At 46.4% G+C, this 14,358-nt stretch overlaps 1 protein-coding gene across 2 annotated transcripts in view; it reads right to left on the minus strand.

Annotated features, from left to right (window-relative positions):
• Positions 1-14,358, minus strand: part of PTPN21 (protein tyrosine phosphatase non-receptor type 21) — a 369,019-nt gene that overhangs the window by 141,261 nt on the left and 213,400 nt on the right. For both annotated transcript variants that reach the window (XM_086937623.1, XM_086937622.1), the window contains one exon: positions 8,922-10,405. In XM_086937623.1, the coding sequence (XP_086793749.1) occupies positions 8,922-10,405 (1,484 nt within the window). The remainder of the gene's footprint in view (positions 1-8,921; positions 10,406-14,358) is intronic.

Below are 14,358 nucleotides of genomic sequence, written 5' to 3' on the forward strand. Positions count from 1 at the left end.
AACCTCCCTAAGGGCCATTCTACATCACAGGGTATAAAGGCATTACACTGGCTCCCTATACAGCAGCTAATAGAATTCAAGGCGCTCTGCTTGGTGCACAAGGCCCGTTATGAAGAGGGGGGTTCAGAGGACAGCCAGGAAATGTTCAGGCTTTACACCCCCTCACCAAACCTCCGATCTGCCAGCCTCGGCCTGATCTATACCCCAAGTTTCGAAGAGCTAGATTGTGAGGGGGGGGGGGGGGGGGGGGAGATCGGGGAGGTCCTTGTGTAGTTGTGCAGCAAAACTATGGAACAAACTGCCAGTGGCTTTTGAGACTACAATCCAACCTATTACTTTTCAGGAAAGCTCTGAAAACCCGGCTGTTTACACCTGAGTAGACCCAGCTTAGTCTCAGCTCTTTGTTTCCACACACCAGGGCAAGACGCCTTGGCATTTGAGCGCTTAATAAGCTCCATATCATCATCATCATCATGAAGGATAAGTTACTTACCTGTAATCCTAGTTCTCTTCCAGGGGTATCCTCATCAAAGTCATAAGCACTGAATATTCCCGCCCATGTGCGGGACCCCGGAAACAATATAAAAATATATATGTATAAAACACATATATCTCGCTCCACATATATGTATGTACATATATCATTTTTCTCACATCAATGCAGCCCCAAAACTGAGGCTAAAACAATGTAAACACGCATACATGAACTGCAATTAGTAAGGAATCAAAAAACACATTAGGTCAAAAAACCCTTGAACTGTGTGTTTTAATGAGTCAAACCACTCATAAATCCTGAAAATTGCTTATAAATAGACATTGTTAGCCCTCGGGCTGCATTGCAAAACAATATCATAGAAAATGAAACCATTTTCACAAAAAAACTGGCACTGTGCCTTTAAGGAAGCCATGACCCCAGGCTTCCCATCATGCCTCAGGGGTGACAGTTAGGTCAGTTGTTCTTTGCATAACCCTGAAGACAGGGCTCAACCACTAGATTGAAAACAGTACCCAATCTCATTTACCTGGGGAGGCGGGTGGGTTGCTTATGACTTTGATGAGGATACCCCTGGAAGAGAACTAGGATTACAGGTAAGTAACTTATCCTTCTCTTCCAGGGGATCCTCATCAATAGTCATAAGCACTGAATAGAATAGCAAGCCCATCAACCACCTGCAGGTAAATGAGAAGTGCATGACCCAACCAGATCATAACAGCTAAATCTTCAGCTGTTAAACAGATTCCTCAGTGAGGCCTGGCCCACCTGGGTATCTGCTCTCGTGTCAGAATCTAGACAGTAATGTCTGGTAAATGTATGGACAGACCTCCAGGTCGCCGCTTTACAAATCTCAGACATGGGCACATCTTGCAGGTAAGCCTCCGTGGCTGCTCTACCTCTAGTAGAATGCGCCTTAGGAGTACCCCCTAAAGGCTTCTGCGCCAATTGGTAAGCAAGCTTGATACACAAAACGATCCACCTGGAGATAGAATGTTTGGAGGCTGCATGACCAGTTCTGATCGATCCATAGTTAACAAACAATTGATCAGAATGTCGAATAGACTTGGGCCTGTCCAGATAGAACTTTGAAACCCTTTTCAGGTCCAAAGAGTGTAATGCCCTCTCAGCTGGAGTAGAGGGATTAGGGAAGAAAGTGGGTAAAGAGATAGACTGATTGACATGAAAATCTGATACCACTTTCGGCAGGAAAGAAGGATGCGTTCTAAGCACCACTCTGTTCAAATGAAAGACTGTATACGGTTCTTTAGTACATAGAGCCTGAATTTCGCTCACCCTACGGGCTGACGTAATCGCTATCAAAAAAGCCGCTTTCCAGGAAATATGCTGTAAAGTAGCTTTATGAATGGGCTCAAAAGGAGGGCCCATCAATTTTGATAGGACTAGGTTCAGCTCCCAAGGCGGAGCAGGAGGCCGTACAGGAGGTTACACCTTTTTTAGACCCTGCAGGAAATCTTTTACTGCTGGAAGCTGAAAAAAAGAAGTTTGTGAAGGTGATCGCCTATAAGCTGTAATAGTGGCTAAATGCACCTTAATGGAATTAAACTTCAAACCCGCTTTAGTCAGGTACAACAAGTATGGTAGAACTGCTTCTTCCTGACTCTTTACTGGGTTGTGACCATTCTGCATGCACCTTATATAGAATCTCTTCCACTTGCATGCATAAGAATGTCTCGTGGAAGGACGTCGTGCTTCTTTCAGAATAGACATGCAGTCCTGTGGCAGTCCTAGATGTCCGTACTGAATGGCCTCAGGAGCCATGCTGTCAAGTTCAGTGACGGAAGGTTGGGATGGTGAATCCTCCCGTTCATCTTCAACAACAGGTCCTGCCTGCATGGAAGCCTCTTGTGAGGAGACACTGATAGGTGAAGTAGGTCTGTGTACCACCATTGTCTCAGCCAGTCGGGGGCAATCAGGATCATCGTTGTGTACGAGTGGCTCAGCTTGCTCACCACCTTCGGGATCAGCGGAAGGGGTGGAAAGGCGTACACAAACTGCCCTGACCAGTCGATTAAAAGAGCATTCCCTCTCGTTCCTGGTCGATAGAACCTGGAGGCGAAGCTTGGGCATTTGGTGTTTTCGTTGTCCGCGAAGAGATCTATTGAAGGACGACCCCAAGACTGGAAAATGTCGTCTAGCACTTCGTCGTTGAGAACCCAGTCTTCTTTGTCTTCGAAGTGCCGACTTAGTGCGTCAGCCCTCGCGTTCTGCTCTCCTGGGAGGTGGACTGCCTGAACAGACAACTTGCGAGCCAGAAGCCAATGCCAGATGCGCTGAGCTTCCAGAGACAGAGTCCTTGAGCGTGTTCCTCCCTGCTTGTTTAAATAGTACATTGTGGTGGTGTTGTCCGTCTGTACTAGAACCATTTTCTCTTGAAGCGAGGGAAGGAACGCTTTGAGAGCCAGGTGAACCGCTCTCAATTCCAGCAAGTTGATATGATAGGTGCTTTCCTTGGGAGACCACAGACCCTGCACTTGTAGGGGTCCCATGTGCGCCCCCCATCCTTGTAATGATGCATCCGTGATGATCGTTTGTGTTGGAGGAGGTTGATGGAAGAAAACTCCCACCTGCAAGTTCTGTTTCTTCGTCCACCACTGGAGGGAAGATTGAGCTACCTCCGACAAAGTGATCCGATCGTCCCATCGATCTGAGTGTTGGTCCCATTTGTCCTCCAGATCCTGCTGAAGAGGACGCATCCGAAGTCTGGCGTTCGGGACTAGAAAGATGCAGGAAGCCATCGACCCCAAGAGTGAGGCTATCTTCCGCACTTTCTGGGACCTGTGGAGAAGAACTTGCTGGCACTTGAGGGCTATCGAAAACTGTCTCTCCTCCGAAGGAAACACTTTTCCTACTTCGGAGTCTAGCAGAGCTCCTAGGAAGTGGATCCTCTGAGTGGGCTGTGAGACAGACTTGCTGTAGTTGACATGCAGTCCTAGACGTTGACAAAGTTCCATGCATGTCTGGAATTGATTCCTTACATTATCTGGAGTTGGACCTTTCAACAGCCAATCGTCTAAGTATGGGTACACGAAGACTCCCCTGCGGCGTAGAGCTGCCGCCACCACTGCGACACACTTCGTGAACACCCTGGGAGCCGACTTCAACCCAAACGGAAGGACTTTGAACTGGTAGTGAGAGGTCCCCACCCGTAAACGAAGGAATCTCCTGTGATCTTGTCGTATTGGTATATGGAAGTACGCATCTTGCAGGTCCACCGAACACATCCAATCCCCCTGCCTGAGATGTGGATATATTTGGTGAAGCGCCAACATGCAAAACTTTTCTTTTCGGACATGCAGATTGAGTGTTCTCAAGTCCAGAATGGGACTGTATTCTTCCTTTTGGCCCTTTTTTCTGACCAGAAAATACCTCGAGTACACTCCTTTCCCCCTTTGGGACACCGGAACTCTCTCGATGGCTTTTTTTTCGAGGAGTGTCGCTACTTCTGCCTTTAACCTTTGTAGCTGGTGGCTTGATGTCGACATCGAGGAAACAGGTGGAGGTAGACGATGGAAACGAAGACAGTACCCATTCTGCAGCGTAGACAACACCCATTGATCTTTTGTGATGGCCTGCCACTCTGTCCTGTGATGTGCAATGCTTCCCCCCACTGGAGTGGGTAACGGCGCTGGGGGAAGTGAAGACTCATTGCTTCTGCTGAGATTTATTGAAGTTGTTGCCTTGGCGCTGATTTCCATTTCCCTTGGAATTGCCTTTGCCCTTGTACTGTGACTTTTGTTGGCCCTGCTGGGTCTGGCCTTTCTGCCAGTGAGGGGTTTGAACCCTCTGCTTCGAAGAACCTTTGTTGTTCGAACGGAATTTCTGCTTGAATTCCTTTTTCTTCTCAAGTCCCACCGCTTTGAGGGTGTCCAACTCGTTCTTCATCCTTTGCATCTCCTCATCCGCACTTGCTCCAAAAAGAGAGGTGCCTGAAAAAGGAAGGTTCAGTATTCTGGCTTGAGCCTCTGGTTTAAATGCTGTGAGGCGTAACCAAGATGTTCTCCTTGCTGTAACTCCGTGCCATTAGCCATGCGCCGCCAGTGTTGCTCCATCTGCTGCCGCTCCTATAATCTGATTGGAGACTTGACTGCCCTCCATCAGAACCTCCTCAAAGTCCTTTCTATCTTCCTGAGGAAGTTTCGCGGTAAATCTCTGAAGTGAGTCCCACAGAGACCTGTCATACCTGCCGAGCAGGGCTTCCGCATTTGAGACCTTGAGGAAAGAGGCTGAGGTGTTACACACCCTTCTCCCCCATGAGTCTTGCACTTTGCTTTCCTTATGCGGAGGAACAGTGGATGAGGAAGCCACCGCATTGGATTTTCTTGCCGCCGTAATTATACTGAGTCTGGCGGGGGATCAGCTTTGAGGAATAGAGGATCCTCTTCCGGAGGACGATACTTTTTGAGAATCCTCGCTGGAACGGACTTCACCGTAGCCGGAGTGAGGAAGACTTCGTTCACAGGTTCCATTATACCCGGAACCAGCGGCAACCGGTTTGGGTGCTGTTCTGTGCTGCAGGGTTTCGAATATGACAGTCGTCTTGACTTGTGGAGCTGTCATCGGTACTCCCACCTTCAGGGCTCCCCTGCCCAAGATATCTTGGAACGAGAAAATATCTTCCGTTGGAGATACTCTCGAGCGTGGACTGTTTGTAAGAGTCGGGGAGTACTCCCTGAGAGATCGTGTTCTCGACGAACTTGAAGAGCTACGTGTCCTCCTGGACCTAGATCTCCTGCTTGAACGCGACTCAGAACGAGACCGCTCTCTGTGACGAGAATGTCTCTTACTTGAGTGCCTAGAACGAGACCGTTCTCTGCGGGGAAGAGGCTTGTCTCGATATCGCTTTAGGCGATCTGCCGTCTCCTTGTCCTTTGCCCAGTGGTGAAGAGGTCTATTCCACCTTGGGGAAAGATGAATAGAAGGAGACTTGTGGATGGAGTCCTTCACTGGTGTACGTGACCGTGGAGGTTGATCCGTTCGTTTCTGTTGCAATCTTGCAGGGGATTTGGACCTCCCCCTATTAGATGCGCCGCTTTGTTCATCCGAAGATCTGCCACTCCGAGATGATGAGGAGGATGAGGAAAGACTCACCAGAGATCCAGAGGAAGACCTCGACCAAGATCTTTCTTCTGCAATCCTCCGTCTCTTGGCAGGAGGATCCTGCACTGGAGATTGTTCCACCTCCGCAGCCGATGCTGAACCTGGAGAACCCAACTGTGGCCTTAGGTCGTGAGTCTGGCCCAATGAGTCACTCTCCTTGTCCTGAACCACCTGATTCACAGGCGACCTCTCCTTTGACCTTGTAGGAGTAATGTTCTGAGGCTGCGAAGAACTTCGCTCCCTGGATCTTTGCTGATCCATCGACGGAGGTCGTATCGACGCCGAGCGCCGAGCAGGAAGGCGATCCCTCGACGTCGACCGTGATTTCTCCAACGTCGACCTCGGGTGGCGATGACTTTTCTTCGACGTCGACGGTTGTCTGCTCGACGTCGATGGAGGCTGTTTCGATGCCGATCGCCGTTGACTCGACGGCGACTGGGCGTGCCTCGACTCCGAATGCCGCTTCGACGTCGAACGCTCTTGTCCAGGCGTTGACGTTGGCTGCATCGACGTCGACCGATGATGTGTCGACAGAGGCTCCCTCAACGTCAAACGACCATGACTAGTCGTCGACGGAGGATGACTCGACGCCGAACGCCGATGGCCCGGCGTCGACGGAGAATGCCTCAACGTCACAGCATGACGATGCTGTTTCGACGTCATACGGCTCGCCGTCGAGCTCTTCCGCTTCGACGGTGACCTGTCCCTCAACGCTGACTGAAGCGGAGGTACCTTAGATGTAGACGCTGAAGACATCTTCTTCGTCGCCGTCGACTGCTTCTCCAACGCCGATCCCGACGTCGAATGTGAACCAGTCAGGGCTCCTCTCGACGTCGACCGCGTCTTCCGACTTTTCTGCTTCTTGGGAGCTCTTCCTCTCTCAGAAAGCCCATAAACTCTAATCCTCTCCCGATCTTTAAGAGTCCTGGAAGTTAAAACCTGGCAGTGTTCACAGGTTTTAGAGGAATGAGATTCTGGTAGGCACAGGATACAGACTGAATGAGTGTCAGACTTGGCCTTCTTCCTTCCACATGAAGGACAGTTGTCAAAGAGAGGCATCTTTGACAGAAAAATTACGTTTTTTAAGCCTAAAAAAGGTTTAAGCAACACTCTATGTCAAAAAGACGTCGAGTGAAGGCAAAAATTGTAGTTAAAGTAGAATATTTTTTGACAGAAAGCCAAAAAAGAAAGGAGCTGTTTCACCAGGGTCCTGACTGAAGGAGCCGGAAAGAACAACTGACCTAACTGTCACCCCTGAGGCATGATGGGAAGCCTGGGGTCATGGCTGCCTTAAAGGCACGGTGCCAGTTTTTTTGTGAAAATGGTTTCATTTTCTATGATATTGTTTTGCAATGCAGCCTGAGGGCTAACAATGTCTATTTATAAGCAATTTTCAGGATTTATGAGTGGTTTGACTCATTAAAACACAAAGTTCAAGGGTTTTTTGACCTAATGTGTTTTTTGATTCCTTACTAATTGCAGTTCATGTATGTGTGTTTACATTGTTTTAGCCTCAGTTTTGGGGCTGCATTGATGTGAGAAAAATGATATATGTACATACATATATGTGGAGCGAGATATATGTGTTTTATACATATATATTTTATATTGTTTCCGGGGTCCCGCACATGGGCGGGAATATTCAGTGCTTATGACTATTGATGAGGATCCCCTGGAAGAGAAGCTCCTTCTACCATAGCCACACCAGGTGGAGAGACTAGGCCAGTGTCCGGGAGGTGTCCGACCAATGGCATTAGTTCCTCATACCAGTTATCCTTGGCCAAGGGCTCCTTTATAAGGGTCCTCATATCTCCCTAATTGTACTCACTACAGAGCCTCTCAACAAAGGGAGGTATCCATAGAGGAGGGTTTTAGTCCGGTCAGCGCCGGAGTCTATGTCAGATGACGACAGTCTAGCTCCATATCAGAGACCGGTATGATCATGTGCTCGTGGCCGCCGAGGAGCGTGGGAAGTGCTGGGGATGATGCCACTGGAACAGACTCTAATGCAGGTCGTAACCTCGCGTCTGGAGCCAATCCGGATCCAGGAACTAATACAAAGGGTCCGACTGGCATCAAAAGTGAACCCGCCTAAGGGAACCCAGTCAGGGCACTAGACAAACCTATTGGGCCCGGAGGCACTCCAGAGGGGTCGGCCAATCCAAATATCAGAAGCATGGCTTCAAAGAACTCTTCCAACTGTGCGGGGGCTGTTCCCGGAAACTCTGAGGTGTAGAACAGACTCTGGCTCTGTGGGGGACGTGCAGGAGCTGGACCTAGATTCTCTTCGTAGAAAGACACTCTGACAGTAGAAGCTACAGATGAAATCTGTGCATCCTGTGTCTGCATTCACATGAATTTTGCAGTTTTTGGTGGCATTCAGAGCAGTGGTGGCTCCTCCGCTATGGCGGAGGAGCGTCACCCCACTGCTTTTAAGCAGTGCATAGTACAAAACATAAAATGATAATACCTCTAAGTTATTAACATTTTATGCTTCTTGCTGCTTTGCGGGTGGGCGGGGCTGGTCTGCTCTCGGAGCAGGGTCGGAGAGGTTTGCCCACTCCTGAGTGCGCAATGACTGTTTGGTCGGTCCTCCCAGGCCACCTAAAACAGTCATGCGCACTTTCCCTGTTCTCCATGCAGACTGCATTACAGCCTGCGTGTAGAACATGCCCACCCCTCCAACCCCTGGCTGTGCTTCCTGTTCCTGAAGGCGGACGCAGGTGTGACAGGTTTAATAATGTGTGTGTAAATTTTAGTCGTCCTTCATGTAGCACATTTTTGTAATGAGGTTTTATGCTAATGCAGGTACTAGACACCATATACAGAGAATGCGCTTCCTAATGACCGACTTGTAGCGGAGTATATTGTGCAAAGTACTGTTAGGTTTATTTTAGCACCTGACTTACTGCTTTACATCTATGGGGTTAGAAACTGGAACTAGCAAACCTATCCGTAAGAACAAGAGCATTTGAATAAGGAGGGACCAGACAACACAACACCCTAGGAAAGCTTAAAAGAGGGGGGCATCATTACTGTGTGACCAATGGGTATCAGATCGACCCGCTGTGGAAACAAAGGTTAACTATGAGAAGTGTCTAACTGTTGCTTCAAAATACTACTGAATATCTGTGAGTCTGGATATTGTGGCGTGAATTAACACAACCTTTAACCTGTTTTTCGTTGTTGAATGAATACTGGACTATAGTATAAATATTTAAAGGGATTAAACAAAAGTTTAAAACATGAATAAAAGCATGAAGAGTGTCTTTAACAATAACCATGCACTAGGATCACTTTTACTTACTCCGAGGGGTGGGAGCCCTTCGACGATCATTTTATTCCCTGAAAGTACGTCAGAGACAGGTCTCTTCTTGGTGGCATCTTTCTTGACTCTGTACCTCCCAGACATTGTTAGGTCTGATTCGGATACAGATGGAGCCATCGTGCCCTCTCCTCTCCTTTGAAAATAGGTACCTGCCACTAAGTAAGCTTGACTACTGTCAACCAATGGTCTGGCCTCCGTTTCGAGGTCTAGAGTTGCAGGCATCTCTTCAAAAACTTGCAAGGGGTCACCTGTCAAAGCCATAGCAGAGCTAAAAGGATAAGGTGGTGCAGGTTCATCGGGATAGCTCGCTTTGATTGCAGGAATCTGTGCTTGGTCATTGGTAAGAGACATTTGTGGTGGCTGCACTTGGCTTTCCTCTTCGAGGTCTTCATCATCCTCGCTGCTGTGTATTAGCATGGTGGCATCTGAGAGAGATTTCTTGTGAGCATACTGTGCATTGCTGTGAGCCTTGTGTGCTTCCTCCTTTGTCCTTTCCACAAATACATTGGGCTGTGAGCTGGCAGTCTTCACCCATGGTAGTCCCACATCAGCTGCAGAGGCTGACATAGTCCTCTCTTTTATCCGTATACCTTCAAAGTTGTGCACTAAGCCAGCTATTTCTATGCTGTTTCTTTTCTGGAGCTGCAGCTGTCTGGCAGAAGTGAGGGGTTCGCTCACTTCCTGTAGTGAGTGTGCCACTGGCAAGCTGTCTTCCTGAAACGTCTGCACCGAATGATGAACTCGCCTGGTAATGAGATCTGGGTTGCTGCTGCTAATGTAAAGATGTCGAGAAAGATCAGGCGTGCTGTTGGCTGGTCTTGGGTAAGGATATGGATATGGGGGAGGAGGGCGATACACCTGGGTCTTCATGATGTTCTGAGCTGGGTAATCCTGAGCTTGATGTTGAACATTGGTCAGCTCAGGAACACTAACTGCTCCAACCACCGGACGTCTTTCTGCAGGATGGGGATATGGAGTCTGGCTGTGAAAGCTGTAATTCAGGTTGAATGGATAGTGATTGGCCTGCGTTGTAGTAAATGGTGCATGCTCCCGGATTTCAGGCTGGCTGTACACCAGTGCATCAGGCCTGCTGTAGGCATATGAACTGCCAATGTTCAAATTCCTCATTGAGTGGCTTTGTCGTTCTGTGTGCATTATGCCACGGTTCAGTTGCCTCATCACAGTCTCATAATCCGGGGTGGGCCGATAAGATGGTGGTATCAGAGCACTATGTCGATGTGTCGGAACATAGTCCGGCCTCATAACATCGCTTCCGGTTATGCTAGGATTAGATGACATGGGGGAGGGTTGGATATATTGCTGTGGGTTATTTAAAGAGTTGGTGCTGTGAGCACTGTAGACACTGCCGTTGCGGATTCTCCCATTGTAGTCATGAGGTGCTCTGTCCAGACTCGTCTGAGAGTGATAGTAGTATCCATTTTGATTGTTCACATAAAGATTGTCTGAAAAATCAAAGGAGCAAAACAGTTAGAATATAGTCCGACGAACAAAACAGCATGCAGTACTTTTAAGCGATTACTATTTAGAAACTAGCAGAAGGAAAGTCATGCTTTAATACAACAGTTATTCAATAAGAGTAAGTGCAAAAAAGAAAAAAACAAGCCCATAAGTTTTTTCTATCTACGCTCCTACGATCTAGCACAACATCCCCATCAGGACTGACCCAATCCAGTTCCAATTCAGAAAGGAGTTGAACATGCAACTTTTTAAAGAACACTACAATACAGAAAAGAGCTACCTCTCCACACACTTGTTGACTGTATCAATGCCTTTTAACCTGTACAGTGCTCCACTATCAATTGGCTAGGTTTGCACTATACAAAAACAATCATATATAAATACATACATGATTATCCACGGCAGCACCAGGGGTTCTGTTTAACCAAAGTAGGTCTGCTAATGCTAAGCTGGACAACAGCCCTTTTCTCTTTAATCAGCTCTCACTGGGGCACACTCCCATTGGTAATTAATGATATTTCCCTCATGCTATAAGCTTTTGAGGTCGCACTCAGATATGCTTTGTATTTCCAGCATTCGTGACACATTGATAAACACTACCTAATTTGGCCTTGGATGTCTATTTTTTATGTAATATTGTGCTGTAACAACGTTTCAACCCTGGGAGTTTCTTGCTCATATAGGGTACCGGCAGATATAACAAAAAAAAGCAAATAAAGAAATGTGAGCTTGTGTGACGGATAATGATATTGCTTGGACCCTGCTGTGAATACCATCTGCATAACCACCAGTACATAGGGTGTCCTGTGAAGTTTACACCTTCAGGAAAGGAGGGGTTTAGATTTTCTAGCCCCTGGTTCATCAACACTTGTGTGTGCTGTTTTGACACCCCCTATACCATGGTTTAGCGTGTGCTTATTATGCACAGCGCTATCTACACACATTGAAACCATGTCACTATCGAGCAGGTTTCAGATACAAGGTAATCTAGCCACCAGAGACTGTTTTAATAACTTCTTGCAGGGAGGCTTTTTGAACTTTATACAACTCTCGCCCAGCCAAGACTCTCGGTCATTGATTTGGAGATTACTAGCCCCCTTATTGTCATTCTTTCTATGGGAAAAGAGAAGGCTGCATGGTGCCGCTTTTCCGGACTAAATTTTATAGTCCACTGACGTTATTTTGTAGTTTCAGCACGCCATTGGCTAGTCCCCCGTGACTTCAAGCGTCACGTGATCCGGCCCGAGAGGCTCTAATGGCGGCTGACAACGGGGAAACACCACCTCCCCCTGCCTCAGGACACCACTAGAGGTATCGACGGAGAGATAAGCTCCCTCCATTTTACCAGCAAACAGCTCATCAAGCGTAGCGGAATACTCTAATATCGCAAGGGCAGATTGGCACTCTATTCCGTTTTGCCGTATAGATGTAATTAATAATGCGAGCCCCACAGCGTTTTGGGAGAAGCCATCGCTGGCTCTTTAGTAATATCTTGAATGTCCACATCGAGCTAGGGTAGCTACCGAAGACTCCCGCGCTACTGTCCTGAAGTTGCTTTGGGGAAACAGTGTCTTTAATTGTTGAGGACATGGCTAACTTTTCTTTTAGATATCAGCCCTTACACACAGATTACTCTGTCCATTTACATTCTTGATAGGACAGGCGGCTTAACGGGCTGTTTTATTTGTACTCTTACTTGCAGGGCGGTGCCTCCATTGACCCAAGTCAGAGCCAGGTGAGGTGAGGCTAGTTACCTCACACAGGATAGGTGAGTGGACTACTATTTTTGCACTTATTTTACAATCACAGAACAGGTTAAGAGGCGGTGATTGACACAGCATAGAAATGCGTTCTCTGTATTTGATGCTTGCTTTATCTCTACAGGTATGAATAACCATCCCTCCTGCATAGAGGTACTGTGATTGGTCACATAAAATAACATGGTGATGATTCTTAAGTTTATTTCATTTTGCTTTTTTGTTCCTACAGTTTTCAAAATTGCACTTATTGCAGTAGCCATTACAACTAGGTCCTGAAGAAAGCCGGGGTCCTTGTGCCCACTACGGCTGAAACTAGTAGACCATCTTTTTCGGTAGATTAATTTCAAAGCCGACACTGTGTTTCTTAATAAGTTCATCAGTGGTCACCAATAAATGTGTTTTGGACCACTGCTGTATCTTTTTTAACTCACTTACACTCACACTTCTGTCTTTGCACTGCATCTTTGACTTGTTTGGTCAGTATACCTTTGAGATACTCAGCCTGTCACTTTTCCTTCTTGTATCATTGGTCTCACAACAGGCCTAGTCCACCAATTTTTGGCCTGCTGCCAGAAGAGCTGAGGTGACAGGGGTATCTTTGGAGTTCCAAATGATGACACTGGCCACGAAGAGCAGTTGATGGAAATCCTTACCCTTTTTTTTCCCTCCTCGGGGTTTCTTCTGTCATGGAGTTGCACTTGTGTCAGAATTTTCTACTACCACTAGTTGCCATATAGGCAAGTGATTTGTTTTGGGTCCTGCTTCTACCCTTGTTCCGTGACTATCTCTTATATTCCCTCACCAGACCACCAGTTTATATGTGTTGTTTATGATTAGAATTGGGGATAAAAACTGGATGGGTCTTTAAACATTCTCCCTGTGACCCCATCTCTCTCCCTCACCAGGAGTTGAGCCTTTTGTGAATAATTAATGATATTTCCCTCATGCTATAAGCTTTTGAGGTCACACTCAGATATGCTTTGTATTTCCAGCATTCGTGACACATTGATAAACACTACCTAATTTGGCCTTGGATGTCTATTTTTTATGTAATATTGTGCTGTAACAACGTTTCAACCCTGGGAGTTTCTTGCTCATATAGGGTACCAGCAGATATAACAAAAAAAGCAAATAAAGAAATGTGAGCTTGTGTGACGGATGCAGCAAACACTGCACCTGTGCACTAACAAAACTGCATACAGGGGCAGGAGGAGGTGTCAAGAGATGTGTCACTGTGTTTAAGGGTGAGGCAATGTTTGGTTGGAATAGCATGATGTCTGCAGGAAACTGAAAAATCAGCCATGCTTTCAAAGCTCTTTCAAGCCCTCTCCATAAACCCACTCCCACACCCTGGTTCTGTAAATACTTGAAGAAGGTTTCTATGGTGCTTCAAACTTAAAAAACTTGTACAGGTAAGAGTAACCATGAGAACATATTTCAACATTATGCTTTAATATGTTTTTGCAATTAATTCTATACAGACTACACACACTCCTGCATATAACAAATATATTTCCTTTTTATATCTGAACATTTATATATTGCAGCTTTCACTGAAAAGAGTAGTGAGACAAGGTAAATAAATTATAATTTCAGATATACAAGGGAAATGCAAACGTAAGCAGAATAAAAATAAATTATACATAGCAACAGATAAAATCAGCATTGGCAAAGCAATATATCAGGTATGTATTTTCTGTCAGATTTTTCAGAAGGCAAAATGGTATGCTAATAATGTCATGAGAGAAAAACTCCTTTTGGAGGGGGGGGGGGGTAGCAAAATCCGCCTATGTATATTTTAAAGAACCACTATCAAAATGTTATTTTAAAAAATCAAGCTGTCTGCAGCCAGACCTAAAAATGACCAACACAAAGTGAGCCAGCAATTGTTTTGCTGCATGGGGCAGGTAACTAGGACTGTCTTGTCCAAACGAATATAATTTTAGTACATAGATTATGCTCTGCGTTGCTCACAGAGCCTGAAATAAAGCGGTCTTAAATCTCAACTTGCAAAGAGATCATCTATCATTAAGAATATAATCAGGCAGGGCTGCATCATGTCCTAAATCTAAGTATCAGTATCATGAGATATATATATGCTCCTCCTAACTTGTAAAAAGGCTGTATCCAACTGTTTATATTTATACCAGCAAAATATAGGTTAATCAAAGAGACTT

Source organism: Lissotriton vulgaris, chromosome 9 (assembly GCF_964263255.1).
Source record: "Lissotriton vulgaris chromosome 9, aLisVul1.2, whole genome shotgun sequence".
NCBI lineage: Eukaryota > Metazoa > Chordata > Amphibia > Caudata > Salamandridae > Lissotriton > Lissotriton vulgaris.